General features: G+C 31.7%; 1 protein-coding gene across 1 annotated transcript in view; it reads right to left on the bottom strand.

Moving 5' to 3' along the window:
* Nucleotides 1-1,880: 1,880 nt before the first annotated feature.
* The window catches only part of LOC108569860, a gene marked incomplete at its 5' end in the record, with an annotated part of 11,587 nt that continues 8,596 nt past the window's right edge, over nt 1,881-4,871 (bottom strand). The window contains 1 exon segment of the mRNA XM_017931569.1: nt 1,881-1,954. Coding sequence (XP_017787058.1) covers nt 1,950-1,954 — 5 coding nt within the window.

The following is a 4,871-nucleotide window of genomic DNA, read 5'->3' on the forward strand; positions in this document are numbered from 1 at the left end:
TGATTCATTTATAGATACGTATTTTCGACGAATGTAAAACAACAGCGCAATTGGTTTTTTTTAACATCCCTCACAATAACAGATAAAAAAATATTGAAAATTCAATATTTTGTGTGTACCTACAGTTGTTTGTCTCTGATGATTTCCTTAGTGATCTTAAGATATTAAGAATTATAGCGATATTATTGTTTTGAAGAAAAATGAACATTTGATACACAAAAAAAAATGTTTTTTCAGTTTTCATAATTTTTCATAATTATGATCATCTAGTAAAATATTAAAATAAAACAGTACACAAAATTATTTCGTATACAAAAATGTTTTCTTTTCTTTGATTAGTCCGGTTTCAAGCAGTTCGGTATTGTTGCAACATCTCTTATATCTTTATTGAAATATTTTAAACTTTATTTATCTCAATTGCAAATACTTAATATTTTCTTAATAATATTGATTTAGTAATAAAAAAAATTAATAGAAATTTTTTCAAATCAGTTTTTATTGAGATGTTGTGGGTATTATAAAATATTTTCATATAAAAATATTAAAAATTGTAAGTCGTGAAGTACAAATGGAAATATCTTTTTGAAGATATATTTATACGTTTACAAAGACGTATTTCAGGTGGATATGTGCGCATCGAATAAAATGGAATACATTTTTATATTATTAAATTGACGTTGGGAAATACACGGAAAATTGAAATACTGTGAATCAAAATGATTCCCAAGGAAATGTTCCGTCAATAACTGAACAGAGATTAGTTTATATAAAAAAAAATCAATATTTTCCTAATTAAAGAAAAATGCACAAAAACACATAAAATCTCATATAAAATGTATTGAGTTAATAAATAAAATGAAAAGATCAATGTTACAGGTAGTTTCAACAAATATATTAGTTTCTATGTACAAATTAATATTATTAACAGGCAGAAAAAAAAATGAGTTTTTACATATAAAAATATAATAAATTGTATAAAATGTACTCAGTGCTTGAATATTTTATATAAGCGTATGAAATTCATTTAATTTAATCAATCATCTGACTATAAGTTCCTTTGTTTAATAGTAGAGGAAGTAATTTCAATCAAAGTCGTTAAATTTAATTATTCATTGTACATAGTCTTTATAACTTCATTGTTCTTCAATCTAGGACTAGTAGACATTTCCAATAATGTGCGTTGTAACCTGTAACCAAAAAGGGAAACACTAGAGGTGTTAATTTAAATTAAAAAATTGTCATATTTTTCAAGTAGACACATTTTGTGTCTTGTAATCCAGTGCACCTTTTATAAAATCCGAAAAATATATACAACAATACCTCACACAGTGCGGGTAATTATTTCCAACAATATCCCACACGAAACTGCGCTAATCGAGGACTTCAAAATAAAATGCACAAAGAGTATAAAGGAAAAAAAAATGTTTTTTATAGAATTTATTTGTATTTTTGATCATTGCATTAAAATAATACTATAGCACATAGAGATTTGATTCTTCGCTTGCATCAGAGGTCGGCAACCTATGACCTACGGGTCACTAAGTAAATAACCTGCTAGACTATCAATAAAAAGTTTCCTATTTTATTCCAAATGCTGTTGCAATTTGTCGATATTATTTTGAAATTTTTAAACCGGATTATAATGAATCCGGAATGATCGAAACCGCACTATGCGAAATATTGATGATATAAATGTGAAAGAGAAATGTTAAATATATATCCATACATACTGAATATTGATTTATTTTGTCCTTCTGTCAAGTATCTAAAAATATGAGCTTTTAATAAAACTGACGTGATGCGACAGATTTGAAGAGGAATCATTTAATAAAACTCTATTAAATATTTGTTACTTACTTGTATTTCCAATATCGATACATATTAAATAAAATAAAATTTATAAAAAACTTGATATTTGCAAATGCAGCTGCCAATTCTATCTGCTGTTGTCACCCTGCAAAAATAAATTGATTTATTATTAAAAGACTTGCAATCGGCCTGTCGATTACAAACACAATTCCCGGGAATAAAAAAAAATATCCCGTTTCCCGAAATCAAAAATTGTTGAATTTTTCTATTTTTAGCTGAATAACATTGGAAATATAAATATACATACAATAATTGTTTTATTATAAAATCTTTTTACTGAGAAAAATTTTCAGGTGAAATTTGTCGATATTTAACTGAATGAAACTGGAAATGCAATTATTTTATTATATACTCTAAAAAGTTTGGATAAATCTATATACATGTTTAAATTGTTTTAAATTACGAAAATTACAAATATAAAATGTATAAGACTTATGTAGCAAAAATGTGCAAGTGTCAGCAGATCTCCTACGCAAGCCGTCAGTAACACCGGAAGCCAACTAAGCACATTTGCTGATAAAAATACGTTAATCTTTTAAAATGATAAGTTAATGAAAAGCTTAAGATTGTTCCGTCATTCCGCTAATAGCATTTCACTTCTACAGACCGAGTTATGTCATATAGAACTCTTTGTTTTTGTAATAATTTTACATTTAAATAATTTAGAAAACAAGTGGTTTAATTGGTGAAATGTAAAGAAACGAAATAATTTTATTGAGTGTAAGGATAAATTGTACCAGATATTCAATTTCAAAAAAATTGTAAGTAATATTTGTTATTCAACTATATGATATGTTTCTTTGGAAACTAATAAACTTTTGATTATAATTTTCTTATTTGTTAATATTAAAAACAATTATTTTCATAATTAAAAAAGTTGAATATTAAACTTTTCCATTTAGTTACCAAGCATAAATTTGTTTAATGTTGAAACAAGAAAGTTAACTCTCATGTATAAGACGCACCTAGATTCTAGACTTTTTTTATAAACTTGTCTTATACTTACATTTTATATGTTTACATATGAAAATAGATGATATTAATTGCAGTGAAATTTAAAAAAAAATATCCAATATACATTTTATTTAAGATAAAATTTGAATATTTTGTTATAAAGAAATGAAATAATATTTGCTTCAATAATTAGATTAGAAATAAAGTACATTTTAGTAACTAAAATATGACTACATGAACCATTGGAAGAGGCTGAATAAAAATAAATTAAAGATTTTAGTGAGTATAATGAAGCTTCTAGATAGAATGTGGCTTCGTGTATTGGTTTATTCCAGAACCGGTTTTAAGTGAAGCATACATAAGAATCCGTCTTAAGGACGCAAAGTTAACCAGACATTTGGATTTTCGAAAACGCACGACGCTTGTTGCTGCCTGATCATTTTTCGATGTTGAAAGCGTACGATTCTCCGCTTGTCTTGATTGTTTCCTCTTCTCTTAAAATTTTTCGAAATAGGAAAGTGCGTTCGTGGCGTAGCAATGAAATAGAGGCACGGAGAGTGGGTGAGTTTGTTGGTTAATATTCAGAAGGCGTGGATTTGGTTGCAGAGTGATTCGTATTAAATATTCTGGGTTAACACCGGACCCCGAAACGGTTATTTTTAGAACAAGAGTGTTTCCTGTGAAGAATATTAAACGCTCTGTAGCAACAACACCGATGGAATGGGTATGAGCTGAAGCCGATGGCAGCAAGTCCTGGAGAGAAGACCGCTTATACCCAATGGTAATTGGTGGTAAGACACAGATGAGGAGAAGAGTGAAGAGGAGAGGAGGTAGAAAGGGCCGCCGCCTTCGGTTCTGCCTTCGGCCGCCTCACCAACAGGTTCCATCCGAGTGATGGGATGAGGAAATTAGGTGACCACCTCGACCGGTGACGTCATCGTACCATCGTGAGAGGGGTGCATTGGTAAATGGTAAAGTGATGATGTTGAGTGTAGTTGTGTCTCGGCTCTCGGGCTGCTCGGTTCCTCACTTCTTCTCCAGCTCCGACAACAGTTGCACAAGCCCAATTTCGAAATCGAAGAGCTCCACCACCAGTCCGACCATACCAAGCAACACAATTTTTTTGTTGTAAATTTATATATATATAAAAGTATGTGTGTATACATATACCTTAGTATATATATATACGTTGGAAGAGAGAGGGCGACAAGTAGTAGAGAGGAGCAGAGAGAAGTGGCGCATCGCACAGTTTCCAAATATCGCCTTGGGACTAGAAAGTTTGGCAACGCAGTGGCATACAGAACAGGTTGGAGAAGGCTTGGCTTTTAAAACTGGTTTTCTCAACGATCAAGTTCGACTAGCCGAACGAGGCTGGGGACTGGGGAAAACCAAATGTTGGCCGACCGGCAATAGTCTTGGTCAGTTCTTTCGACGATGGTCCAGTCGACAAGTTTGTGCGCCCAGCGTCTGTGTACAGCAAAGAAACAAAAAATAAGAAGTATTGAAATACCACCGATGCCTACTTCTTATAAGACATGACCAGAGACAGATAAAGAGAGAAAGAGGGACATAGAAACAACGACGACAATAAGAAAACTTGAGGCAGTTGATCGAATCACGTGGAAGGTAGGTGACAAGTCGCGCGCGATTTTCCCGACGCAGCATCAACCGGAGGAGACCTAGGGAAAGCTTCCGAGGAAGGGAAAGAATCAACTATAAAATAGAAAGTGGAACTGATATTTTCTTTGGTTATCTAGCTGTATGAGTTTTTATCGACGTCATAAAGCTAGGTTACCGGAGTTAAAACCAGTTCCCGTACACCTCGAGCATCTTACAATCACCAGCCCAACCATCGGAGACGCCCCAGCCTGAACTTAGGTAGGTAAAGCATAGCCCAGAAACACTTATATTCGTATCTGAAAATCACACCTATGGGACGAATATAAAACAATATATGGTCATACATCAAAAAGCACGATTTCTAATGTACCTAATAACAATTACCATTATCAACTTAGTTTTCTTTATTATTATTTTTTTTTTTTTTG

Source organism: Nicrophorus vespilloides, unplaced genomic scaffold, assembly GCF_001412225.1.
Source record: "Nicrophorus vespilloides isolate i.1.1-1 unplaced genomic scaffold, Nicve_v1.0, whole genome shotgun sequence".
NCBI classification, from domain to species: domain Eukaryota; kingdom Metazoa; phylum Arthropoda; class Insecta; order Coleoptera; family Silphidae; genus Nicrophorus; species Nicrophorus vespilloides.